Here is a 27,209-nt window from a genome sequence, read left to right as displayed (position 1 = left end):
AAAAATAATTTAAAAAAAAGAAAAAAAATGACAGGACGAGGGGAAGATGGCAGAAGAGTAAGACGCGGAGATCACCTTCCTCCCCACAGATACACCAGAAATACATCTACATGTGGAACAACTCCTACAGAACACCTACTGAACGCTGGCAGAAGACCTCAGACCTCCCAAAAGGCAAGAAACTCCCCACGTACCTGGGTAGGGCAAAAGAAAAAACAGAGACAAAAGAATAGGGACGGGACCAGCACCAGTGGGAGGGAACTGTGAAGGAGGAAACGTTTCCACACACTAGGAAGCCCCTTCGTGGGCGGAGACTGCGGGAGGCGGAGGGGGAAGCTTCGGAGCCGCGGAGGAGAGCACAGCAACAGGGGTGCGGAGGGCAAAGCGGAGAGATTCCCACACAGAGGATCGGTGGTGACCGGCACTCACCAGTCGAGAGGTTTGCCTGCTCACCCGGGGTGGGCGGGGCTGGGAGCTGAGGCTCGGGCTTCGGTCGGAGCGCAGGGAGAGGACTGGGGTTGGCGGCGTGAACACAGCTTTAAGGGGCTACTGCACCACGGCTAGCCGGGAGGGAGTCCGGCGAAAAGTCTGGACCTGCCGAAGAGGCAAGAGACTTCTTCTTCCCTCTTTGTTTCCTGGTGCACGAGGAGAGGGGATTAAGAGCGCTGCTTAAAGGAGCTCCAGAGACGGGCGCGAGCCGCGGCTAAAAGCGTGGACCCCAGAGACGGGCATGAGACGCCAAGGCTGCTGCAGCTGCCACCAAGATGCCTGTGTGCGAGCACAGGTCACTATCCCCAGCCCGCTTCCGGGGAGCCTGTGCAGCCTGCCAGTGCCAGGGTCCCGGGATCCAGGGAGAACTCCCCGGGAGAATGCACGGCGTGCCTCTGGCTGGTGCAACGTCACGCTGGCCTCTGCCGCCGCAGGCTCGTCCCGCACTCCGTAACCCTCCCTCCCACCGGCCTGACTAAGCCAGAGTCCCGGAAGCAGCTGCTCCTTTAACCCTGTCCTGTTTGAGCGAAAAACAGACGCACTCCCGCAACCTACACGCAGAGGCGGGGCCAAATCCAAAGCTGAGACCTGGGAGCTGTGAGAACAAAGAAGAGAAAGGGAAATCTCTCCCAGCGGCCTCAGAAGCATCGGATTAAAGCTCCACAATCAACTTGATGTACCCTTCATCTGTGGAATACCTGAGTAGACAACGAATCATCCCAAATTGAGGAGGTAGACTTGAGAGCAAGATTTATGATTTTTTCCCCTTTTCCGCTTTTTGTGAGTGTGTATGTGTATGCTTCTGTGTGAGATTTTGTCTGTATAGCTTTGCTTCCACCATTTGTCCTAGGGTTCTATCCGTCCATTTTTTTTCTTAATAATTATTTTATATTTTAATAACTATTTTTTATCTTACTTTATTTTATCTTTTTTCCTTTCTTTCTTTCTTTCTTTCCCTCCTTCCCTCACTTCTTTCTTTCCTTTCTTTCTTTTCCTCCCTTTTATTCTGAGCTGTGTGGATGAAAGGCTCTTGGTGCTGCAGTCAGGAGTCAGTGCTGTGCCTCTGAGGTGGGAGAGTTAACCTCAGGACACTGGTCCACAAGAGACCTCCCAGCTCCACATAATATCAAACGGTGAAAATCTCCCAGAGATCTCCATCTCAACACCAGCACCCAGCTTCACTCAATGACCAGCAAGCTACAGTGCTGGACACCCTATGCCAAACAACTAGCAAGACAGGAAAACAATCCCACCCATAAGCAGAGAGGCTGCCTAAAATCATAATAAGTCCACAGACACCCCAAAACACACCAGCAGATGTGGACCTGCCCACCAGAAAGACAAGATCCAGTCTCATCCACAAGAACACAGGCACTACTCCCCTCCACCAGGAAGCCTACACAACCCAATGAACCAACTTTCGCCACTGGGGACAGACACCAAAAACAACGGGAACTACGAACCTGCAGACTGCAAGAAGGAGACCCAAAACACAGTAAGATAAGCAAAATGAGAAGACAGAAAAACACACAGCAGATGAAGGAGCAAGATAAAAACCCACCAGACCTAACAAATGAAGAAGAAATAGGCAGTCTACCTGAAAAAGAATTCAGAATAATGATAGTAAAGATGATCCAAAATCTTGGAAATAGAATAGACAAAATGCAAGAAACATTTAACAAGGACCTAGAAGAACTAAAGATGAAACAAGAAACGATGAACAACACAATAAATGAAATTAAAAATACTCTAGAAGGGATCAATAGCAGAATAACTGAGGCAGAAGAACGGATAAGTGACCTGGAAGATAAAATAGTGGAAATAACTACTGCAGAGCAGAATAAGGAAAAAAGAATGAAAATAACTGAGGACAGTCTCAGAGACCTCTGGGACAACATTAAACGCACCAACATTCGAATTATAGGGGTTCCAGAAGAAGAAGAGAAAAAGAAAGGGACTGAGAAAATATTTGAAGAGATTATAGTTGAAAACTTCCCTAATATGGGAAAGGAAATAGTTAATCAAGTCCAGGAAGCACAGAGAGTCCCATACACGATAAATCCAAGGAGAAACATGCCAAGACACATATTAATCAAACTGTCAAAAATTAAATACAAAGAAAACATATTAAAAGCAGCAAGGGAAAAACAACAAAAAACACACAAGGGAATCCCCATAAGGTTAACAGCTGATCTTTCAGCAGAAACTCTGCAAGCCAGAAGGGAGTGGCAGGACATATTTAAAGTGATGGAGGAGAAAAACCTGCAACCAAGATTACTCTACCCAGCAAGGAACTCACTCAGATTTGATAGAGAAATTAAAACCTTTACAGACAAGCAAAAGCTGAGAGAGTTCAGCACCACCAAACCAGCTTTACAACAAATGCTAAAGGAACTTCTCCAGGCAAGAAACACAAGAGAAGGAAAAGATCTACAATAACGAACCAAAAAAAATTAAGAAAATGGGAATAGGAACATACATATCGATAATTACCTTAAATGTAAATGGACTAAATGCTCCCACCAAAAGACACAGATTGGCTGAATGGATACAAAAACAAGACCCATATATGCTGTCTACAAGAGACCCACTTCAGACCTAGAGACACATACAGACTGAAAGTAAGGGGATGGAAAAAGATATTCCATGCAAATGGAAACCAAAAGAAAGCTGGAGTAGCAATTCTCATATCAGACAAAATAGACTTTAAAATAAAGACTATTAGAAGAGACAAAAAGGACACTACATAATGATCAAGGGATCAGTCCAAGAAGAAGATGTAACAATTGTAAATATTTATGCACCCAACATAGGAGCACCTCAATACATAAGGCAAATACTAACAGCCATAAAAGGGGAAATCGACATTAACACATTCATAGTAGGGGACTTTAACACCCCACTTTCACCAATGGACAGATCATCCAAAATGAAAATAAATAAGGAAACACAAGCTTTAAATGATACATTAAACAAGATGGACTTAACTGATATTTATAGGACTTTCCATCCAAAAACAACAGAATACACATTTTTCTCAAGTGCTCATGGAACATTCTCCAGGATAGATCATATCTTGGGTCACAAATCAAGCCTTGGTAAATTTAAGAAAATTGAAATTGTATCAAGTATCTTTTCCAACCACAACGCTATGAGACTAGATACCAATTACAGGAAAAGATCTGTAAAAAATACAAACACATGGAGGCTAAACAATACACTACTTAATAACGAAGTGATGACTGAAGAAATCAAAGAGGAAATCAAAAAATACCTAGAAACAAATGACAATGGATACACGACGACCGAAAACCTATGGGATGCAGCAAAAGCAGTTCTAAGAGGGAAGTTTATAGCAATACAATCCTACGTCAAGAAACAAGAAACATCTCAAATAACCTAACCTTACACCTAAAGCAATTACAGAAAGAACAAAAAAAACCCAAAGTTAGCAGAAGGAAAGAACGCATAAAGATCAGACCAGAAATAAATGAAAAAGAAATGAAGAAAACAATAGCAAAGATCAATAAAACTAAAAGCTGGTTCTTTGAGAAGATAAACAAAATTGATAAACCATTAGCCAACTTATCAAGAAAAAAAGGGAGAACACTCATATCTTTTCATTTCATTAGAAATGAAAAAGGAGAAGTAACAACTGACACTCCAGAAATACAAAAGATCATGAGAGATTACTACAAGCAACTCTATGCCAATAAAATGGACAACCTGGAAGAAATGGACAAATTCTTAGAAACGCGCAACCTGCCAAGACTAAATCAGGAAGAAATAGAAAATATGAACAGACCAATCACAAGCACTGAAATTGAAACTGATTAACAATCTTCCAACAAACAAAAGCCCAGGACCAGATGGCTTCACAGGCAAATTCTACCAAACATTTAGAGAAGAGCTAACATCTATCCTTCTCAAACTCTTCCAAAATATAGCAGATGGAGGAACACTCCCAAACTCATTCTACGAGGCCACCATCACCTTGATACCAAAACCAGATAAGGATGTCACAAAGAAAGAAAACTACAGGCCAATATCACTGATGAACATAGATGCAAAAATCCTCAACAAAATACTAGCAAACAGAATCCAACAGCACATTAAAAGGATCATACACCATGATCAAGTGGGGTTTATTCCAGGAAAGCAAGGATTCTTCAATATATGCAAATCAATCAACGTGATACACCATATTAACAAATTAAAGGAGAAAAACCATATGATCATCTCAATAGATGCAGAGAAAGCTTTCAACAAAATTCAAAACCCATTTATGATAAAAATCCTCCACAAAGTAGGCATAGAGGGAACTTTCCTCAACATAATAAAGGCCATATATGACAAACCCACAGCCAACATCGTCCTCAATGGTGAAAAACTGAAAGCATTTCCACTAAGATCAGGAACAAGACAAGGTTGCCCACTCTCACCACTCTTATTCAACATAGTTTTGGAAGTTTTAGCCACAGCAATCAGAGAAGAAAAGGAAATAAAAGGAATCCAAATTGGAAAAGAAGAAGTAAAGCTGTCACTGTTTGCAGATGACATGATACTATACACAGAGAATCCTAAAGATGCTACTAGAAAACTACGAGAGCTAATCAATGAATTTGGTAAAGTAGCAGGATACAAAATTAATGCAGAGAAATCTCTGGCATTCCTATACACTAATGGTGAAAAATCTGAAAGTGAAATCAAGAAACCACTCCCATTTACCATTGCAACAAAAAGAATAAAATATCTTGGAATAAACCTACCTAAGGAGACAAAAGACCTGTATCCAGAAAACTATAAGACACTGATGAAAGAAATTAAAGATGATACAAACAGATGGAGAGATATACCATGTTCTTGGATTGGAAGAATCAACAGTGTGAAAATGACCCTACTAACCAAAGCAATCTACAGATTCAATGCAATCCCTATCAAACTACCACTGGCATTTTTCACAGAACTAGAACAAAAAATTTCACAGTTTGTATGGAAACACAAAGGACCCCGAATAGCCAAAGCAATCTTGAGAACGAAAAACGAAGCTGGAGGAATCAGGCTCCCTGACTTCATACTATACTACAGAGCTACAGTAATCAAGACAGTATGGTACTGGCACAAAAACGGAAAGATAGATCAATGGAACAGGATAGAAAGCCCAGAGATAAACCCACACACATATGGTCACCTTATCTTTGATAAAGGAGGCAGGAATGTACAGTGGAACAAGGACAGCCTCTTCAATAAGTGGTGGTGGGAAAACTGGACAGGTACATGTAAAAGTATGAGATTACATCACTCCCTTTCACCATACCCAAAAATAAGCTCAAAATGGATTAAAGACCTAAATGTAAGGCCAGAAACTATCAAACTCTTAGAAGAAAACATAGGCAGAACACTCTATGACATAAATCACAGCAAGGTCCTTTTTGACCCACCTCCTAGAGAAATGGAAATAAAAACAAAAATAAACAAATGGGACCTAATGAAACTTCAAAGCTTTTGCACAGCAAAGGAAATCATAAACAAGACCAAAAGACAACCCTCAGAATGGGAGAAAATATTTGCAAATGAAGCAACTGACAAAGGATTAATCTCTAAAATTTATAAGCAGCTCACGTAGCTCAATAACAAAAAAACAAACAACCCAATCCCAAAATGGGCAGAAGATCTAAATAGACATTTCTGCAAAGAAGATATACAGACTGCCAACAAACACATGAAAGAACGCTCAACATCATTAATCATTAGAGAAATGCAAATCAAAACTACAATGAGATATCATCTCACACCAATCAGAATGGCCATCATCAAAAAATCTAGAAACAATAAATGCTGGAGAGGGTGTGGAGAAAAGCGAACACTCTTGCACTGCTGGTGGGAATGTGAATTGGTACAGCCACTATGGAGAACAGTATGGAGGTTCCTTAAAAAACTACAAATAGAACTACCATATGACCCAGCAATCCCACTACTGGGCATATACCCTGAGAAAACCAGAATTCAAAAAGAGTCATGTACCAAAATGTTCATTGCAGCTCTGTTTACAATAGCCCGGAGATGGAAACAACCTAAGTGCCCATCATCGGATGAATGGATAAAGATGTGGCACATATATACAATAGAATATTACTCAGCCATAAAAAGAAATGAATTTGAGCTATTTGTAATGACGTGGATGGACGAAGAGTCTGTCATACAGAGTGAAGTAAGTCAGAAAGAGAAAGACAAATACCATATGTTAACACATATATATGGAATTTAAGAAAAAAAATGACATGAAGAACCTAGGGGTAAGACAGGAATAAAGATACAGATCTACTAGAGAATGGACTTGATGATATGGGGAGGGGGAAGGGTAAGCTGTGAGAAAGAAAGAGAGTGGCATGGACATATATACACTACGAAACGTAAAATAGATAGCTAGTGGGAAGCGGCCGCATAGCACAGGGAGATCAGCTCGGTGCTTTGTGACCACCTAGAGGGGTGGGATATGAAGGGTGGGGGGGAGGGAGACGCAGGAGGGAACAGATGTGGGAGCATATGTATGTGTGTGGCTGATTCACTTTGTTGTGAAGCGGAGAGGGACAAGCCATTGTGAAGCAATTGTACTCCAATAAAGATGTAAAGAAAAAAAACAAAAAAAACTTCCCTCTTTTATTCCATCCCATAGATTTTGGTATATTGTATTTTCATTTACGTTTGTTTTCAAGTAATTTTTTATTTCTCCTTCAATTTCATTGATCCAATAGTTTTTCAGTTTCCATATATTTGTAATTTTTCTAGTTTTCTTCTTGTAAGTTGATTTCTAGTTTCATTCCATTGTGGTAAGAGAAGATGGCATATGACTTCAATCTTCTTAAATTTACAGAAACTTGTTTTGTGTCTAACATATCGTCTATCCTTGAGAAAGTTCCACGTTCCCTCGAGAAGAATGTATATTCTGCTGTGTTTGGATGGAACGTTCTTTAAAAATCTATCAAGTCCATCTGGTCTAATGTTTCATTTAAGGCCAGTGTTTCCTTGTTGACTTCCTGTCTGAATGATCTGTCTGTTATGTTATCACTGTTACGTCTTCTTGATAAATTGTCTCCTTTATTATTACATACTGTTCATTTTTGTCTGTTGTTACCTTTTTTGGCTTGGAGTCTACTTTTTCTGATATGAGTATGGCTATACCAGCTTTCTTTTGGCTGCTAGTTGCTTGATGTAACATCTTCCATCCTTTTACTTTTAGCCTATGTTTGTCTTTAGAGCTATGTCTTCTAGAGGAAACATATAGTTGTTTTTCAATCCATCCAGCCACTCTGTGTCTTTTGATTGGTGAGTGCAATTCATTTATATTTAGGGTGATTATTGATAGATAAGGACATAGTACTGCCATCATATCTTTTTTTTTCTAGTTGATCTATACCTTGTTTCTCCTAGTGCTTCTGTCTGGCATTTTTTTTTTTCTTCTTCTTTTTAGATATGGACCATTTTTTTCAAGTCTTTACTGAATTTGTTACAATATTGCTTCTGTTTCATGTTTTGGTTTTTTGGCCATGAGGCACGTGGATCTTAGCTCCCCAATCAGGGATTGGACCCACACCCCCTGCATTGGAAGGTGAAGTCTTAACCACTGGACCACCAGGGAAGTCCCCTGTCTGCCATTTTGGTTTGGTGGTTTTCTAAGATATTTTTCTCAGGCTCTTCTCGTTATGTTGTGTGTCTCTGCTCTATGTTAATGTTTGTGTTTACCCTGAGGTTTGTATAAAACACCTTAGTTAAAATAGTCCTTTTTCTACTGATATCTTCATTTACCTATACAAGTTCTGTCCTTTTCCCCTTTTATGTTTTTGTTGTCTTAAGTTATTCCTTTTTATATTGTGAGTTTGTTATCAAGGTGAGATAGTTATATTATTCTGCTTTTTTTCTCCCTTTAACCTTTATGTGATGATAGAGGGTTTAAAAAATCTGACAGACCGTTGCAATTTTCTAGTTCTATTTATCACCTTGCTCAAAGTTTTGTATATTTTGGCCACTTTGTTTCTGGTTGAAGAGCTCCTTTCAATAGAGCTTGCAAGGCAGGTTTAGTGTTGATGAACTCCTTCAGCTTTTGTCTGGGAAAGTCTTTTTCTCCTTTATATGTGAATGTTAACTTTGCTGGATAGAGTATTCTTGTGTGACAGTTCTTATCTTTCAGTATTTTGAGAATGTCATTCTACTCCTGGCCTGTAGGGTTTCTGCTGAGAAATCCACTGATAGCCTAATGGGGGGTTCCTTTGTATGTAGGTCACCATTATTTTTTCCCTGGCTGCCTTTAGAATACTGTTATTGAATTTTGAGAATTTTAATATTATGTCTTGGAGGAGGTCTTTTTGCATAGAGGTAATTAGGTGTTCTCTTAGCTTCATGGGTTTGTATATGCAGCTCCTTCCCTAGGTTTGGGAAATTCTCAGCTATTATTATTATTACTATTTTTTTTCGGTACGCGAGCCTCTCACTGCTGTGGCCTCTCCTGTTGCAGAGCACAGGCTCCGGACACACAGGCTCAGCGGCCATGGCTCACGGGCCCCACCGCTCCGTGGCATGTGGGATTTTCCCAGACCGGGACACTAACCCGTGTCCCCTGCATCGGCAGGCAGACTCTCAACCACTGCGCAACCAGGGAAGCCCAGCTATTATTTCTTTAAATAACCTCTCTGCTCCCTTCTCCTTCTGGGATACCCATTATCCTAACGTTGCCCTTCCTAAAAGAGTTGGACTTCTCTCACAGGATTTCCTCGTTTTTAAAACACCTTATTTCTCTTTCGTCTTCTACTTGTATCATTTCTAGATTTCTATTTAGAGGTCACTTCCCACCATCGGGGGAAGGGGAGAGGACGGAGCGGGCAGAGGGAGCTGGAGTCATGCAGGCAACTCTACCTTGTCTGTTGTAAGGTTTGCAGGCTCTGCCACTGTGAATAGGAGGTGGAGGGGCTGTGGATGTGGGCACCTCAGCAGCTGTTGTGATGGGGTCCTAGGCCCCACTGCTGCTACCCACCAGTTACTTGTGGCCATGGGTGCTGGTGCAGTCAGTTGGCTCAAGTCATGCATGTAGCCTTTCTTGCAGTTACTGCGTTCTCTGAAGCTGTGGGCTCTGCTGTCCCATTAAGGGACTCAAATTGCAGGCCCCATCTCTACTGTTCCCTCAGTTCCACTTCCACTAAGTGTTAAAATTCACCCAGCTTTAGATGTACAGCTGTGTGGAATTCTCCAGCATCCTGTTGTTTTGGGCAGAGGCACCTTTGTTAAGTTGTGGATGTTTCACTGGTTGTACAGTGAAGGGGACAGGCAAAGGTAGATGCTTCACTCTGCTGTATTTCTGACATTGGTCTATAGTTTTTTCTCAGGATGTTTTCGTCTGGTTTAGGTATTAGCATAATGCTGGCCTCACAGAATGAGTTAGGAAGTAATTCCTCTGCTTCTATACTCCAAGAGATTGTAGAGAATTGGTATAATTTCTTCCTTAAATGTTTGACAGAATTCACTAGGAAACTCATCTGGGCCTGGTGCTTTCTGTTTTGGAAGGTTATTATTTATTGATTCAATTAACTTAAGAGATATAGATCTATTTGGATCACCTATTTCTTCTTGAGTGAGTTTTAGCAGATTATGTCTTTTGAGGAGTCAGTTCATTTCATCTAGGTTATCAAATCTGTGGCATAGAGTTGTTCATAATATTCCTGTGTTATTCTTTTAATTTCCATGGGATCTGTAGTGTCCCCTCTTTTATTCCTGACATCAGTAATTTGTGTCCCACTTTTTTTCCTCCCTTTTTTTTTTTCTTCTTTCCTTTTCTTTTTTTCTTAGTTAGCTCGGGTAGAGGCTTCACCTCTGAAGGATAGTTTTGCAAGGTACAGTATTCCAGGTTGGTGGGTTTTTTTCTTTGAACACTTTAAATCTTTCACTCCAATCTCTTCTTGCTTGCATGATTTCTGAGGAGATGTTAGACGTAATTCTGACCTTTATTCCTTTACAGGTCATGTGCTGTCTTCCTCTGACTTCTTTTGGGATTTTTTTCTTTATTTTTGACATTCTGTGGTTTAAAAAGGATATGCCTAAGTGTATTTTTATTTTTTGGCATTAATCCTGCTTGGTGTTTGTCAGCTTCCTAGATCTGAATTTAGTGTTTGACATTAATTTGGGAAATTCTCAGTCATTATTATTTCAAGCATTTCTTCTGTTCCTTTCTTCTCCTTCTATTATTCACCTTATGCATGCATTATTACACCTTTTGTAGCTGTCACACAGTCTAGGATATTCTGTATTCCTCAGTCATTGTTCTCTTTGATTTTTGGTTTCAAGGATTCTATTTTTTTTAATTGAGATATAACTGATACTTAACATTGTGTTATGGGTAAGGTGTACAATGTGTTGATTTGATACATTTATATAGTGCAATATGATTGTCATCATAGCACTTACTAACACATCATGTCACATAATTATAATTTCTTTGAGGAGTCTGTTGATATATCCTGTAGAGATTCTTTCCTTAGCCGTGTCCAGTCCAATAAGCCCACCAAAAGCATTCTTCATTTCTGTTACAGTGCTTTTTTTTTTTTTTGTGCCAATTTTTATTTTATTTTATTTTATTATTTATTTATTTTTTTTTTTTTTGCGGTACGCGGGCCTCTCACTGTTGTGGCCTCTCCGGTGCGGAGCACAGGCTCCGGATGCGCAGGCTCAGCGGCCATGGCTCACGGGCCCAGCCACTCCGGGGCATGTGGGATCCTCCCGGACCAGGGCATGAACCCACGTCCCCCGCATCGGCAGGCGGACTCCCAACCACTGCGCCACCAGGGAAGCCCTACAGTGCTTTTTTATCTGTAGTATTTCTTTTTGATTCTTTCTTAGGATTTCTATCTCTCGGCTGACACTGTTTTTCTGTTCTTGCATGCTGTCTACTTTATCCATTAGAGCCCTTAGCATATTAGTCATAGTTGTTTTAAATTCCTGGTCTGATAATTCTAACATCCCTGCCACGTCTGGTTGATGTTGCTGTATCTTTTCAAATTGTGTTTTTTGCATTTTGGCATGTTTCGTAATTTTTTTCTTGATAGCTGGACATGCTGTACTGGGTAAAAAGAACTGCTGTAAATAGATCTTTAGTAAGGTGGTGGTCAGGTATTGGGGAAGGGGAAGTATTCTATAGCTCTAGGTCTCTGTTTTTGGTTAAGCTTATGCCTCTGGACCGTGAACTTCAAAACAGTTCCTCACCTTTTTTCCCTTCCCTTTTAGGTGTGACAGGATGTTCAGAGTGGGCTGGCATTGCGTATTTCCCTTCCTTCAGGTCAGTCGGGCTTTAATAATAATAGAATAGGTTAGGTTCCAGTTAACTAGATTTCCTTGAGGGCTTGCCTTGTTAAGAAGAACAGAATGCCCTTGCATATTTCAAAATGTTTCCTTTCTCCCTTTACCTTGCATAAGTACGAGGGGATTTTTTGCTGATATTCATTATGGGAGCCTGGCTGAGCTTCTGGAGGTAAATTTCACAATACAGTAGGGGCCCACCTTTGACTGGGTCCTCCTGGAATTTTTAACTCTTCAGACTTGTCCACACTGAGCCTCCAACAATTCACCAACTGCAGCTCAGATTTTCCTACCCAGCACTACCTCCTGCAGAGGCTTCTGCTTGTGAATCTTGGCTCCAGTAAGCCATGACTTCCTATGTTTGTCTGTTTCTCCAATCTTGGGGTCAGTGGTTTTACCTGTGTCATCTCCTCTGTTATGGATCTAAGAGTTGTTGATTTTTCAGTTGTCAGTTTTTGACTTGTTATTAGACTGAAGTGGTGACTTCCAAGCTCCTTACACGTGGAACCAAAAAGTCTTCCGCAATAATTTTATTTATTTATTTATTTATTTATGGCTGCATGGGGTTTTCGTTGCTGCGTGCAGTCTTTCTCTAGTTGCAGCGACTGGGGGCTACTCTTCATTGCAGTGCGCAGGCTTCTCATCGTGGTGGCTTCTCTTGCGGAGCATGGGCTGTAGGTGCGCGAGCTTCAGTAGTTGTAGCAAATGGGCTCAGTAGTTACGGCACATGGGCTTAGTTGCTCGGCAGCATGTGGGATCTTCCCGGACCAGGGCTTGAACCCATGTCCCCTGCACTGGCAAGCAGAGTTTTAACAACTGCACCACCACCAGGGAAGTCCCTTCCTCAATAATTTTTTGAATAAATGAATGAATGATGGGAAAAGGCTGAGATGTGAATTCCTCCTAAAATGAGAGGTTCCAACAACACCTAAGTGTAAGTCATGTAATACAGCAGCTGGGCTAAAGTTACAATTATATTAGGGCATTACGTTTTATATAGTTTAAAATTTATTTGGTGTAGCAAACTTTCTTTAAGGCTGAACTGATTTTTGAGTCTGCGTTAATGGAAAGAAAAGTATGTTGAAGGTTTATATTCATTCACCCAACTATCAGAAAAAATAAATTATACAGTAATCCTTCCCTTTTTCATCCTGATACAATTTATTTCCATAATACTTTTGAAGTTCCAGGTCAATTTGTCTAGAGCCAATTAACTAATAATCAGTCCATATACCAGGTTGCCTAAAATTCAATCTCCTTTTTTTCTGTTTATGTTAGTGTTCTAATTAGCATGGGGGAGGATTTAAGAATTATTTTTTAACCAGCTTATAAAACAGAGTTCCCCATTTACTTTTAATACTTCTAATATGTTATTATCATATTTGAAGTATTTAATTTATTTTTGAACTCTTTAAAGACTTTTAATCTGTGTCTAAAAATCCTTTCTTTAGAATTCCATGTTCCTAACAGTAAATATTTATCAGCACTATACAAGACATAAGCAATAACTTGTCAAGTTAGGCTATCTTGATAACATCACTAAGAACAAAAAACGGTATTATTTTGTGCCTTACAATCCAGTAATATTTTATGAATTAGACAGCTTAAATAATAATAACTCTTGTACATTTGACAAGTAATCATCACTGTAATAGGCTTTCGTCTTGACTGTATATACATTTTTAAACATGTTTCTCACTCTAGAAAATGAAACTCTAGAAACCCAAGTCTACCGATTTAGAATGTCATTCTGAAAATTATTTAACATAAAATATCTCAAAGAGCCACAGTTAATGTGAGTGTTGCCTCTAATGTAAAGGAGTTTCTCATATTGCCTGAACTCTAAAGGTAAAAAAGTGACATTCTATTACAAAACAATTACAAGTATTGGCGATATTTGTAATTCTCCTTCCCCATTTTGCCTGCTATTCATCCTTCAAAATTCAATTCAAATGCCATCTCCATAAAACCTTCCTGACCTCTTCCAGAGTAGGGAGCTTCTCTAGGCTACCATATATATATATATATATACCACTATTTTAATACTTAAAACGATTTTCATTTTTTTAACCCAAGCTGCAGAGAATGTACAGATAAATATTCAAATACAATCTCAAATACAATCTCATGGTGAATCAGCAGTATCTATGACTACATAGCTTTTAATTTCATTTCCCTCTTTTGTCATTCAGTTTCGTTTATTTTAAACTTCTTGGCTGCTACATGTGGAAGGTTAGAGCATTTAAAAAAATTTTTTTTAAAAAAGGTATTACTCTTCCCTACACTCATGCAGAAACTTTAAGAAATTAAAATCCCATTTGGAGCAATAATACCCTTAATCAAAAAAAGTTATTAAATTATAAAAGCTGTGGCTTTTAGACAAATGGCAATAATTAAATGTGCTATTAAGGAGGTGTCACTTTTCTAACAACTTCAACCAATTAGGAAAAGGTACTTTCAGAAGTCCCAGGTCTTTATGTCTGCTGTAAACGTAGCCCACTTACAACCACTTTCTCTGGTGGGTGGAGCATCCACTAACTGTATCACTTTCTGTTCACTTTCTTTTTCCTGGTCATCGTTTTTAAGAAAAACACAAAGTCCCAGGTATATTTCTACTATAGACTTTCCTATTCCTAGAGACTTATGGAATGTGTTCGTGTGAGTAGTGAAGGGTACTCAAGGAAATATAAACTTCACTTGTGTTGTGTGGGACAAAGACATGAAGATTCAGAAGTGACACTATCATGCCTTCTCAAAGAGAAGACTAGATAGAATACAGGAGAGTCACTGTGTCTCCTGTCTTTTGTGTTGTCAGGAAAACCTAGTGTGGAATGTTGCAATAAATCTATGTCCAGACAAGTATGGAACTCTCTGAATTTACTTAGAACAAACAAATGCTAATTTGGGTGATATGCTGTGTTTATTTCTGCCACTGATAAAATCAGGGGTTGGCAAACTTTCTCCATCAAGGGCCAAATAGTAAATATTTTAGGTTTCTCTAGCCACATATGGTCTCTGTCATACATACACACACACACACACACGTGTGTGTGAGTATAAAACGTAAAAATCTTTTCTTAGCTCACAGGCTGTACAAAAACAAGATTGCAGGTCAGATTTTACTCAGAGGCTGTAGTTTGTGGACCCCTGCTATAGATACCTTCAAGAAAGGTACCTTTTAAGACTATTCAGTGCCAATCATGTTTTGGAGAACAGAGTGGGGCTGCAAGAAAAAGAGAATAAAGAATAGTTTGGAAGTATCACTAGTGCTCAAGCTCCATGAATAGCCATTTTATATACTCCAAGATGTACTAGCATTACTATTAAAAAAAAAAAAAAAAAGAGGGTGTCATTCCCTATACTGATTTCACAGAAATTCCCTTTAAGCTGGAAAGCACTTTTTTAAAGTTAGTTTTTATTATAAAGTACTTGTAGAAATGATTTCTAAATCTAGCATACAAAGAACATAAAAGTGCTAGATTATTTCAGCTCCAAGTTCTCTTCTAATTAAGATTCTGTGACTTAAAAAATTTTTTTTCTAAGTTTTTAAATAGAGCATTTGAGAAACTGGTGGGTGAAAGTACACATGATAAGTTGCATACTACAAGGATCATTTTCAGTACCCAGACACTATAAGTGCTGAAGTCTCTAAAAAAAATTAGCCTGAGCTTAAGTGAAAGAAATTTAAAACAAGCTGCAACTATTTATAAAGAAAAATGAAGCTTCCCTCCTTTTGACTCATCTCCAAATTTAGAAAAGAACTGTAACCTAAGTCCAACCACAATCAATGTAAATTCACTTAAAGCCGCAGATCTTGGTAGCTCATGTCTTACACCAAGGCAAACACTGAAAAGAATATAAACCACTTCAACAAACATGGCAAAGAACACTGAACTTACCTTGAAAAAGCTCAAATTCACTTTCTAAATCAAGGAAAAACCTTAATTGGTAAATTGATATCCTTTTCTCCCAATAGTGTGAACTTGACTGCTAGTAAAAACTAAAATATATGTTCTTATATTTTCTTACATGAATTTAAACAATAATATAACAAAAGACATAATTTTAGAGAGAATAAAAACCCAGGTGATTAAGAAAGTTTATGGTCATAAGGACACTGCCCCTCAAGCTGAGATAATGAACAAAGTAATATTCTCAAGCCAGTGGCCAAATGAATGTACTCCTGTATTCTACTGATAATTAGACACCTCAAAGAGAACCTACAAGAATTAGAGATAAACAAACCTAATTCACTCATTTTAGTATTTCCATTTGTTTTATATGACGAATCTGCAAGAGAGATAGCAAGAAAATGATTAGAGCTGAAAAGGAAATGCATCATATGGTTCTTTACCACAGGTTCATCATCAAAACCTTAACAGATTTTTATCATTTATAACACTTAAAAGGACAGCCATCTATCAAAAAACAAAAAAAAATCAACCGAATTCTTTTTTAAAGGGAATGATTGAGGAGTAGAAACCTCATGTGAAGATAAATATGCTTCCTTTTTAGTTCCCATGATAAAGCACCCTTATGGGTCTGTAAACTCTAAAAATTAAGTAGAAGTAGACCTCTTGGAATGACATTACTAGTTTTCTTTCACAGTCATGAAATCAATTTAAGGGCAATACTCTTTTAAGGTTTTAGTCAAAAAGAAACGTAATTAAGGCAGGGAAAGTTTATAGCCCTGAGCCACAAAGCCTCAGTCTTGAATTTTTTATTAGCATTATACTGGGAAGAATAAAAAGTCCCTGACCCTAATTTAAAACCATTTTGCTAACAAAAAGAATCATAGCAACATATAAGAAACAACCTCTTAAAAAGAATGAGGAAGTCCTTTATACACTTGTATAGAAAGATGTCTCAATATATTTTAAGTAAAAATAAATAAACAATAAGACAGTACAGAAAGGAGTATTTATTGGGCTAAAATTTGGGTTAAAAAAAGAGAGGAAAATATCATTTATACATGAATTTCCCTATATCTCCATAAAATACCTCTGGAAAAATACCTAAGAAACTGACAACATTAGTTGCCTCTGATGAGGAAACTGGGTAGGCAAAGGTCAGAAGGGGCAGGGAGACTTTTCATTGTATATTTATAGAAACTTTTGAATTTTGAACCATATGAATACATGTAGTACTCTATTTAAAAATATAAGAAAGTTGAACCAACAGACAAAACAGTCTCTTACCAGATCTTGAGCTTCTTAGAGGGGGTCTACACAGGCCGATTACAGGATCTTTACTCACCACTAATACAGGAAGAGAAAACATTAAAAAAATATATAAAATGTCAAACATATTAGATTTATTATACAATCATCTATTTAGTCAGCCAAGTTTTTTCTGAGCTTTCCATTTTGCTAAGTATGGGAATACAATAGTGAACTAGAGAAAAGTTTCCTGCCATAAAAAATTTATGGACTTGATGGAAAATTTTGCAGTTTTTCTCACCAGACCATATTTGTATAACAAGAAAGGAATATCAAATAACACTCTTCTAAATTTCTCAATTAAGAACCAAAATCTGTACCATAGCACCAACTCAATTATCTACCCCATTTGTGGCATACCCTAATTGTGGATTATTTATGTCATATTTTAATTTGAGGGTTAACTTCCTGAGACTTAATACACTCCCTCCAATTATTTAACCTTGTGTGTGTTCAGGAAATGCAAACTCCAATTTTTAAAACAATGTTAATGTTAGCCAGGTTTCAGACTGTCTATGGTTCAATGGCATAGGGTTAATGAGGAAGCCAATCCCATTAAATAAAATATTAATGTTAGCCTAGAAATCCAAGGTGTGTTTCCTCAAACAGCCTCACACAACATAAAATAAAATGCAATCTACATCTAAATTTGGGTTATATTATGCTTTGTTTCATTTGTTTCTATAACAAAGCAGTATGTTTGGCTCTGTATGAGAAGTGCAAAAACCACATTCCGAACCAGCTATCCCTGACCCCTGCCATTACACTGGCTGCCCATGTTTGTTTTCACAAAACTGACTTAATCCAATTTCTCTTTACAGTATCAAGAAGAGAAATCTTGAAGGGACACCCATTCATTTGTTCTAAAAATACTTACTGAGCATGATTTTGTACATCTTCAAGACAGAGATGTAGAGAAACAATTAAATTGACTTTGTGTAGCTCAAAAACACAGAACTAAGATCAAGAGAAAGTTACAGCAAAGTAGCTTTTAGTTCAATAGTAAAACGAAAAACAACCAAATTAAGTGTTGTCTCCAAAACAGAATGGAGAGTGAGGGAGTGATTTCCACATCATTGCAGATGATCAACAATGCACAGATACATGTTAACAGAGGGACACCTACACTGATAGAAACTCTGAGTAGATGACTTCCCTAAATCTTCCAGTTCTAAGATTATTATCAGTTGTTAGAATTTCACATATCAGGTATTTAGAACTTACATAAGCAGCTTTAAAAAGAAATCTTGTACATGTCTGTTACTCTTATTATTACAACTACCTTCCTCTTTTTCTCCTCTGTATTCCCATCCTTTTCAGGTTTAATTAAAACCTAAAACTTAACTTACTCTATAGACATCAATTACTATTTCAGTCCCCATCTTTTCATTTGAGCTTTTCTTGTATGCTCTACCATATATACAGCCCTATGTAAGATACTTGAAGGAGACAGAGTAGCCCAGAGAGGTATTAGAGAATAAAATAACAAGTACCCTTCTTTAGTAGCAATCTCCTTCCTTTGTCTGCTGCTTTTGCTCACCACTGCACCCCCAGGCTCTAGAAAGGGGACTGGTATAAAGTAGGTGCTCAATAATATCTGGAGAATGGATGAATGCTGTAACTACAGGAGCCAAAGAATCAAATGTTGATGACAAAATAGAAGGTATTAAAAATATTTAACTATAATTATTTAGCCAGAAACCATAACTGTTAAAAATATTTAACTTTAGGAAAAGTAAATGAAATTTTCCTACTGTATTTTTAGATTATGAAATTAGTTTCATGAAAGGAATGAACCTGGCCATAGAAGAAGTTATATAGATATTGTGGACTGAACTGACTGAACAACCTAATGGCTATTTCAATGTGAAAATAATGCAATTCTGAAACTTCAAACATTAAGCAGAGTTTAAACCATATCCCTATTCTAAACTAATACAATCAACATTTTTTCACAACTTCAAAAACAGGATGACAAATGATGTAGTTGTCTTTATTAGGTTGTTTTAGAAAGTGGCCCCTTGCTTTAGGTCATTAGTTTCAAGGACATTTTTGGATAAAGTTCTCTCAGACCACACCACTGGCCCTATATACAATTATGGCACAACTCTGAATACCAAAGTTAAACTGAAAGTCTATGATTCTACAAGAAGGAAGGGACTATCTTTTTTCTTTTTTAATTGATGTATAGTCAATTTACAATGTTGTATTAAGTTTCTGGTGTATAGCAAAGTGATTCAGTTATATATATATATTCTTTTTCATATACTTTTCCATTACGGTTTCTTATAGGATACTGAATATAGTTCCCTGTGCTATACAGTAGGACTTTGTTGTTTATCTATTTTATATATAATAGTTTGTATCTGCCAATCCCAAACTCCTAATTTATCCTTCCTCCACCCCGCTTACCACTTTGGTAACCATAAATTTGTTTTCTAAGTCTGTGAATCTGTTTCTTTTTTGTAAATAAGTTCATTTGTATCATATTTTAGATTCCACATATAAGTGATATAATATTTGTCTTTCTCTGTCTGACTTCACTTAGTATGATAATCTCTAGGTCCTTCCATGTTGCTGCAAATGGCATTATTTCATTCTTTTTAATGGCTGAGTAGTATTCCATTGTGTGTTGTGTGTGTACACATATACATATACACATACCACTTCTTTATCCATTCAGCTGTTGATGGACATTTAGGTTGCTTCCATGTCTTAGCTACTGTAAACAGTGCTCCTATAAACATACGGGTGCATGTATCTTTTCGAATTAGAGTTTTCTCTGGATATGTGCCCAGGAGTGGGATTGCAGGATCATACGGCAACTCTATTTTTAGTTTTTTTAAGGAACCTCCAAACTGTTTTCCATAGTGACTGCACCAATTTACATTCCCTCAAACAAGGAAGGGCCTACCTTAAACTTGCACTTAAAGCAGTTTTCCATCAAAGTTGACTCCTGTTTAAATAATTCCTTTGCTAGAAAGACTTTATAACCATTCATTTAATGACTTCCCTAAACTCTTTCTCCTTTTATTAAGAGGAATGATACAGGAGCATGCCAAGTGCTAGATGCAGTATAATTTTTAAAAGCACCTTTTAGAGTAAGAGAACCCCGAGTATCTCAAGTCTCCCAAAGATGCACATATCCTTATTTCTAGTTATATTGTAGCACAGTATGATATCGATATATTCCAGGTAATCTATGCATGAGTTCCATCGATCTATCATCTATACTGGGAAATGTTTTGTCTTTTCCGTTACCAACTATACATAAAAAAAGCAGCCACGTAAGGAAAACAATAAACCGTTACCAACTAAGCTTCTTGAGAAAAAAGAAATGCTTAAGCAAAATTTTATGAACTTCATATCTCCTGTAAAGTGCTGTGAGGAAAAAAACCCCACCTTATATCTGTATGTTTTACTGGGTACAAACTGACTTGGCAAGTACTATATCATTTTTGCAGTGGCCTTGTGAGTTAGGCTGGGTAAGTCATACAGATAAAGGCCTGAGGTTCAAGGTGAGTAGCTAATTCAACCAAGGTCCAGTGCTCTTTCCACAACATTATGCAGCCATGTACCTCAACAGCAGTCCTTAAATACAGGCCTAATGTGAACTCCAAAAGACTGTACGAGACATTGTATTTTATAATCGTTTTATAATGGTCTATAGGCTGGTGCTCAACAGTCTTCATTACATCAATTTACTTAACTCCATAATTTTTATAAATTTACTGTAGATTTTAAAAATGAGAGATTTTTGTTCCTCCCGGTATAAGGGACATGAATTAAATCTCCAGTAAATAAAATTTCAAGAATATGGTTTTTCCACATGGCCTAGAAGGACTTCCCTGGTGGCAGAGTGGTCAAGAATCTGCCTGGGGCTTCCCTGGTGGCGCAGTGGTTGAGAGTCTGCCTGCCGATGCAGGGGATACGGGTTCGTGCCCCGGTCTGGGAGGATCCCATGTGCTGCGGAGCGGCTGGGCCCGTGAGCCATGGCCGCTGAGCCTGCGTGTCCGAAGCCTGTGCTCTGCAACGGGAGAGGCCACAACAGTGAGAGGCCCGCGTACTGCAAAAAAAAAAGAAAAGAATCTGCCTGCCAATGCAGGGGACACGGGTTCGAGCCCTGGTCCTGGAAGATCTCACATGCCACAGAGCAACTAAGCCCATGTGCCACAACTACTGAGCCTGTGCTCCAGAGCCCGCAAGCCACAACTACTGAGCCTGAGTGCCACAACTACTGAAGTCTGTGTGCCTAGAGCCCGTGCTCCGCAACAAGAGAAGCCACCACAATAAGAAGCCCATGCACTGCAACGAAGGGTAGCCCCTGCTCACCACAACTAGAGAAAGCCCACGCACAGCAATTAAGATCCAACGCAGCCAAAAATAAATAAACAAATCTTAAAAAAACAATGGCCTGGAAAATCTGTTTATAGCACCTATCACTCAAAGCATTTTCCTAAGGTAGTTTATAATCTTAATATAGTACCATAGGCTGTTCAAGGAATTAAGCATAAAGGGTGTGTTATTTGGAACTGAACTTGAATCAGATATTTATTCATTCTAAACTGAGAACAGAACAGTTTAAATTATAAGGAATAATCTTATTAGAAGCAATGGGTAAGGAAAGAAGTCAGGATTTGCGTTTAAAAATAAAAAGCCAGAGATGATCAGTTTCAATAGCTACAATCATTTATTGCTGTGGACTTTCCTAATATCAAAAAAAGCAAACTGAAAATAAATGGAACTAAAAACCAAAGGACGTTACGCGTTAATGACAACTTAATCCTTTCCCTTGCTTTTCAAAATAGTTTAAACAGGTTTTAAAACGTTAAGTAGACTATCAAATGTACCCTATTGTCATGTTACATTGATACTAAGATGCAAATATTTTTACACTTTAACATCTCTGAAACTGGGATGTATCATAAAATCTAAGGCATATTACAGTTTAATTGGCAGCATTTCTTCCTCTTAGGTGGTACATAAAACAATGACAGTATATCTTACAACTGATGAGATCTTAGATTTGATGAAATATATTATCAAACTGAGATCGACCATATTGTGTCATGATTTTACAATGCAGACCATTTAATCCATTTTATTTTATTTATTTATTTTTGGCTGCATTGGGTCTTCATTGCTGCATGCAGGCTTTCTCTAGTTGTGCCGAGCTGGGCTACTCGCTGTTGCGGTGCGCGGGCTTCTCACTGCGGTGGCTTCTCTTGTTGTGGAGCACCAGCTCTAGGTGCGCGGGCTTCAGTAGCTGTGGCTCGCGGTCTCTAGAGCGCAGGCTCAGTAGTTGTGGCGCACGGGCTTAGTTGTTCCACGGCATGTGGGATCTTCCCGGACCAGGGCTCGAACCTGTGTCCCTGCGTTGGCAGGAGGATTCTTAACCACTGCGCCACCAGGGAAGCCCTTAATCCGTTTCAAATGGAAAGTAGTGTGACATATTCATTCATTCAACACTTAACAAGCTTTACTGAGTAGTAATTATTACACGGGACAGTGACAGTGAGGTACTTGGGGCAAATGAAAGGGCTTTGGAGAAGACAAACCTGGGTCTGAATTTGGCTCAGTTACAAGCAAGTAATCTTAGAGAAAAGTTAGCTACTCTGAGCTCCAGTTTTCTCACCAAAAAATGGGTACATCTATCCTGCATAGTTATGTGAATGAATTAACATACACCAAGTATATGGTATTTAGTAGGTACTCAGGTATGTGCCCTGTCTTTTCTTGACACATCCTACTATTGCTTAATTCAATAAACAACCTATATAGAAGATTCACTGAAACCCTGAATGAGGTATGATCTGCGACCCTTGATAGACCAGGCTATCATCTATACATAAAAAAAGCAGCCACGTAAGGAAAACAATAAACTCACTCTTCTTACCTGGAGTCTGTGTCCTCCTGATAGTATTCTTTGAGACGGTTGGGCTTAAAACAGTTTGTGAAGGTGGTTCATCCTCTAAAGAAAAGATATGACAATTTTAAAATTCAGAATATGTGAACTGAGTAGAGATTATGTATATTAACAGCAATATATAAACAGAAATGCAAGTAATTCATCCCTTCAGAAATGTGTTATTAGGTTTACCAAAACTTAGGAATTTAACTAGCCAGAACTACTCTTTAAGACAATATAAAAATAAACTATTCACCAATGATGCTTTACAACAAAATTACATTACTTTAGAAAATTTAAAAGATGGGCTAAAGCAGAAGAATGAAAAACGTGTAGATCCTTATAGATTTACTAAAATAGAAGTATATCCTTTATGTGTTAAAAAAATTAGCTTATACAACTGCACCAGCCTGTGTGGGAGAGTCAATACAATTTAACATATATATTTTTTGCCTTCTAGAGCAGTCTTCCAGATATTGGAGATACAGAATGAACATAAGCACGGAAGTATAACGTGGTCCTTCAAATACATAAATATATATGTAGGGTCTTTGTCTTCAGAAGTTGACAATCTTAAAAGAGAGATAAAACTAACATATATATGGGTTAAACTGTCTTGAATTGCTACTCCCAATACTAATTTACATTATCTTTAACATAGTTTCCAAAATCAACACATCTTCCAATGTGGCAGCACTTCACGTGTTAGCTCGTAAATGTGCAGCCTATTACTCTGCTCTAAACTGAAAATCCACCTCCTCTTCATCATATCCATCAAAGGTCTATCACTAACTATGTAATTCCATTATGATTCAAATCCCCCGATTTTACCTCATAGGTGCCCTACGGGGAGCCAACATGAAACTTCATCTGTGACTCAGTGTTAGATAGGGGAGAGGGGGCAGGGTGGGAGAGGATGGATTAAGGGAGCCGATTCATCTGTGACTTTCCTAAAACTATACAATCACCTTGTCAGTATCCTTGCGGCCCATTCAGACGACAACTAATTAAAAGTCTTGCTTTGTCTGGCTACTACTTAACCATTGACGGTCCCCAACATGCGAATTTTTGCCAGAGACCACCACACTCTAGAAAGAGCGATCAGCTCAAGTTTATCAGGCACTGGGAAGCTTCAAGTTCAGGATAACTGCCTTACCCTATTTCGGTGTAAGTATTTGGGTGGGCCCTCAAATCAATTCATCAACTACACTTGTCCTCAAAACGGCCACTCACAAAATTCCCCTCCCTCTCTCCCCACCTGGGTAGTGATGGAAAAAGACTAGAAGGTTAGATGAGAACCAAAATTTTCAGCTAGGGACTTCTGGCCTCTGAGAGTTAAAGGAGGAAATGGAAGTGGCTTTGGTAGAAACATCCGCAGGACAAAGAGAACCGATACGAAACCCAGCCCGGAGTGATTCAGTGTCCCGCCTGCCGCCTAACTCGCCGTCCCAACGTGCAAGCCTGCAGAAAAGAGGCAATCCTGACACCCCTAAATTGATGCCCAAGGATGCACGCGGCTCCATGGCTCTGCTCAAGTAGCTCCGCACGACTGCCTTCCCTTCCAGTGCCCCCGCCCCTGCCGCTTTCCCGCCAGCGGTCGGGGCGGACCGGGCGTCGGGTCGCACGCCCATCCGGGCGGAGGAGCCCCGAGGGGGTGAGGTCCAGAAAAGCACACGCCCGGCCGAGGCGCACACGCCCTCTGCGCGCGCACGCTCGCGGCACTCCCTTCCTGGCTCGGGGCTGAGACTGTTAACCTCTGTCGGCCTCACCTTCGGATGAATGGGAGTCCCGTAATCCTCTCCTGGTCGTAACCGGAGACGGCTGCAGCGGAGGCGGCTCTGAGTGCTGCTGCTGCTGGAGGCGAGTAGCCCTTCGCGTCTTCATCTCGGCTTCCTGGAGTCGCGGCTGCCTCCGCTGCCGAGACCGAAGGTAATAGGAGCGTTCTCTCACTTCCTCTTTCGCCGAATCGGGCCGGAACTCTTCTAGCGGAATTTGTCTTCCCGCCGGGGCCTTTTCTTTGGCCGCCCGGGGCTCGAAGTCGCCGTACACTTCGGGCGGCTCTTCTGAGAACCTCACTTCCCGCCGGCCGTGGCGCGACGGCGTAGGAGATCTATACGCAGGCGCGTCACTGCCGCCGCCATTTTGAGGGGCGAGCCGGGGCCTCGCCTCCCGTAGCGGAGCCCTGGGCGTGACGTACAGCCCCCATCCTTCCCTCTCCGGCTCCGCCCGCCACCCCTCGCCTGCCATAGTTGTTGACGTAGCTTGAGTCGATCGAGAAGGTGTTTTGGAGGGCCTGTAGAGTCTCCCGCCGTTGGTGGCGATGGTTTTTCGGGTGTTCGGCAGTGGTGTCGACGGTCAGGGAGGCAGTTGAGAGTCGCTGGGGCTGCCGCCTGCGTCGTCGCTGCTGTGCTGCAAACCCGCCTCTGGGCCCATCGTGTGTTCTGAGGGCTGTGAGAGAGGCAGTGCCTGTGCTGGGTCAGCTGCCGCGGGTCACTCCCGCCTCCTGGCTGAAGGCACCAAAGAGGAGGAGAAGAGGGAGGAGGACGTCGCTGTCCTTGGCCTTCAGGGAGGGAAGGAGGGGACGACGGAGAAGAGACCACTGGTTGGGCAGAGTGCCGGTACTCAGCCCGCTGCTCCTGGCAACTGTTGCCGGCACGCAGGAGACGTCCGGCTCGTCCCCCAGTACCGAGAACCTGGGAAAGGCGGAGTGGAGGGGAAGTTTCGGTCCTCACCCCCAGGCTGTTGCGCAGTTTTCCCGCAGCCTCTGATCGACTGCTGCCTCCGCCGTACCTTTCCGAGTGTTTCTTAGCAGGGGTTAATAAGAAAGATACTTTTGCAGGTGTCATCTTGGAGAAAATTTTAGTTTCAAGGTCCTTGGGAAGGCATTTAACCACTTTTTAAGTTTTAAGTCCCTCGTTGAGTGTACGAAATCGGATCTACAGGCATACTGGGGTGGATTAACATTTGCGAAATGTGCGCATAGCAAGCAGTCTTATTCCTGGTTTCGCATAAAAGCTCTAGTCCAGCAGCACTGTTCAGAAAGCTTGCTAGTGCTGTGTTATGGACAGTGAAAAATGAACAAATACTTTAATTAATGACGGCACTGTAATTTTCACTTGTGATCCATTATTTTTACTTTGATTCTGGGCATGACTTGATACACTGCATTTGATATAGGGTTTTCCTGCGTTTAGTTTACTGAATAAGAAAGCATGATAAAAGCCTATGTTCCACCTCTGTGTATCGTATTTGCAGATGTGGATAATTGCAAATATCTAACCAAATTTAGACACACTGAAGGAATGTTAATTTAGTATATTAACAATTATTGAAAAAAGATTAATCTTGCCTTCAAATATACACACACTTCTTGGACGGCTTTCTATAATTGATTTTAGTGACTAGATTTAAAAAGTTGCAATTTGGATAGCAATTATAATAAACGAGCCTGAAAAATTTGAAGGTATTTGTTTATTCTTTCATGTATTTAAAATCACTTTAGAATGTTTTTGAGCAACTCATTTGTCCAAGCTGGGCACAGATTTCAATTTAATTAAATCTTAAGGTGTTCAATGTTTTCACTAATTGTCCAAAAATTTGGCCACAGACAAGAGGAATTACATGCTTTAGAGAATCACCTAGGTTTTTGCCTGTGAGGAGATTCATTTAGTTGAGCTTTTGTTTTTACTGTATACAATATAGACAAAGAAACTGAAGGAATAGCAACATGGGAGATGCTACTTTTTAAAAAAATCTTTTGTCTTAAGGGAAAATGAAAAGCATGTTCTCCCTCTTCAGCCTGAGTTAGATAGTATATTTGCAAGATTCGTGGGACTTAGTCTTTTCTGACAAAATGCTGAGAAGTGTTGATACTTGGTTAATACCTGGCTTTTATTTAACTAATGCTTTATGAGGTACCTACTATATTACTCATTATTAACATATAATAGTAAAAGTTCTGTAATGAAATTATTAAAGAATATAAAACTTTATAGTATTAATATACAAAGTTCATATTATGAACAGTAATGCATATATTAAGAGCCTCTTTAAAACAGTTACCAGGACAGGTGACTATATGGAAACTTGGTTACAGATTGTAAAACTTAGTTTGGGGGGACATATTAAAAAAGAGAGGACAGGAGGTTCTATATATTATTGAATATTCAGTACATGTGTTATTTTGTAATTAAAAATGCTTGTAAGAGTTTAGGAATGGTTTTCAAAGAAACAGATCATGAGACGCTTGAAGT

The 27,209-nt window shown here is 39.5% G+C and overlaps 1 protein-coding gene across 11 annotated transcripts in view; it reads right to left on the bottom strand.

Moving 5' to 3' along the window:
- The window catches only part of TOR1AIP1 (torsin 1A interacting protein 1), a 53,124-nt gene extending 26,932 nt beyond the window's left edge, over positions 1–26,192 (bottom strand). For 2 of the 11 annotated variants that reach the window (XM_060034856.1, XM_060034881.1), the window contains exons 1-4: positions 24,726–26,189; positions 22,945–23,019; positions 17,028–17,087; positions 16,075–16,119 (exon numbers count right to left, since the gene is read on the bottom strand). In XM_060034856.1, the coding sequence (XP_059890839.1) occupies positions 16,075–16,119; positions 17,028–17,087; positions 22,945–23,019; positions 24,726–25,203 (658 nt within the window). In that variant the 5' untranslated portion in view covers positions 25,204–26,189. Of the gene's footprint in view, positions 1–16,074; positions 16,120–17,027; positions 17,088–22,944; positions 23,020–24,725 lie in introns of all 11 variants that reach the window. The other 9 variants (XM_060034863.1, XM_060034899.1, XM_060034822.1 and 6 more) reach the window with 8 other exon arrangements.
- Positions 26,193–27,209: the final 1,017 nt, after the last annotated feature.

The sequence above is a fragment of the Delphinus delphis genome, chromosome 1 (genome assembly GCF_949987515.2).
Source record: "Delphinus delphis chromosome 1, mDelDel1.2, whole genome shotgun sequence".
NCBI classification, from domain to species: domain Eukaryota; kingdom Metazoa; phylum Chordata; class Mammalia; order Artiodactyla; family Delphinidae; genus Delphinus; species Delphinus delphis.
Note: the sequence above shows the minus strand (reverse complement) of the source record. Positions and strands in the feature narration are given on the sequence as shown.